Genomic DNA, 1,232 nt, shown 5'->3' with positions numbered 1-1,232 from the left:
AACTACTGGGAAACAATGTCCCGTGATATCGAGTATAAGCAGGGCAAGAATGTTACTGACGCAGCCAAGGCGGCAGGCGTCTCACACCTGATCTTCTCGTCCTTGATCAATGTCACCGAGGCCACCAATGGCGCCTTGCCGAACGTCCCACACTTTGACGGTAAGGCCGAGATTGAGAAGTATATCCGCGCCAGTAGTGTACCGGCCACATTCGTGCTGCCAGGGTACTTTATGAGTAACTTGATCTCCTCCTTGAAGAAGAATGAGGACGGCAGTTACCAAATGGTTCTACCAATCAGCGACGCCGCCCGTTTCCCTCTCTTCGACGCGGTGAACGATACGGGTATGTCCTTATCCATTCTATTGGGAGTTGTCTCTGGCTGGTTTCCTTAGTTTTTCCAACCCCCACTGACGACTATATGTAGGAAAGTTTGTCGCGGCGGCAATCAAGAACCGGTCCAGTGTCCTGGGCAAGCGTATATATGAAGCCACGGACTACTACTCGCCGTCCCGCATTATCGATGAGTTCACTGAGGCGACTGGTAAGGCAGCCTCCTGGACCCAGATTCCTGTCGATGAGTGGAAAAAGTTCTTGCCGCCAGCATCGGCGCAAGAGATACTGGAAAACTATCTACTTCTGGAAGAGCCCGGGTACTATGCCGGAGCGGATTTGAAGGAGAGCTATGACCTGTTGGAGCAAAAACCGACCACATGGAAAGAGTTTGTCACCAAGAATAAGGTTAAGTTCTCTGCTTGATAGGAGATTCTTCAAACCGATCTTTCACGTATAATAAGGTAAGAACTTCTCATGTTTTAGTTGACTGTTCTCCACAACTCTGCTGATGCCACAAGCTTAGGACATTTTTTTCATTTTTGTCTAGGAAAGATCGGATTGTAAAGGGTGAACTGTGACTTGGGCAAATAAGGTGAGGGTGAGAGGGTTCTATCGTTGTGAATCAATGTGACTGGTCCTTAACAATTAATTGCAAGACAGTGATCACCGGTCTGTATAAGTAATCCATTCTGATAAGAGTTAATTCCTGAGTCACGCTCTCCCTTTGTATTCGTAACGCATTTCGATGTCCCTGAATCAACTAATAGTAGTTTGTGCCAGAGCGGACAAATGTGGGCAGTCTCGAACCCGACTCAAAAAGCCTCCCTTCTCTCCACGTCATTACCTTCCAAACCACCCTAATCAATAGAAGAAAATATCACCTGCGGCAGAATTGAAG

The 1,232-nt window shown here is 47.6% G+C and overlaps 1 protein-coding gene across 1 annotated transcript; it reads left to right on the top strand.

Annotated features, from left to right (window-relative positions):
- V1513DRAFT_53415 (uncharacterized protein) lies at positions 1 to 1,231 on the top strand. Its single transcript, XM_066900535.1, has 3 exons — positions 1 to 343; positions 426 to 795; positions 853 to 1,231. The coding sequence occupies exons 1-2, from the start codon at positions 16 to 18 to the stop codon at positions 755 to 757; spliced, it is 660 nt and encodes a 219-aa protein (XP_066750235.1). The 5' UTR covers positions 1 to 15; the 3' UTR covers positions 758 to 795; positions 853 to 1,231.
- Position 1,232: the final 1 nt, after the last annotated feature.

This window comes from Lipomyces chichibuensis, assembly GCF_038497645.1.
Source record: "Lipomyces chichibuensis strain CBS 12929 unplaced genomic scaffold V1513scaffold_135, whole genome shotgun sequence".
NCBI classification, from domain to species: Eukaryota; Fungi; Ascomycota; class Lipomycetes; order Lipomycetales; family Lipomycetaceae; genus Lipomyces; species Lipomyces chichibuensis.
The sequence above is the reverse complement of the archived record's forward strand: the minus strand, read 5'-3'. Positions and strand labels throughout refer to the sequence as shown.

Bases quoted from the DNA above. Each gene is read 5' to 3' on its own strand.
- V1513DRAFT_53415 (XM_066900535.1), top strand. From the start codon at position 16: ATGTCCCGTGATATCGAGTATAAGCAGGGCAAGAATGTTACTGACGCA. The intron at 344-425 runs GTATGTCCTTAT...GACTATATGTAG, and splicing joins CGACGCGGTGAACGATACGG to GAAAGTTTGTCGCGGCGGCA.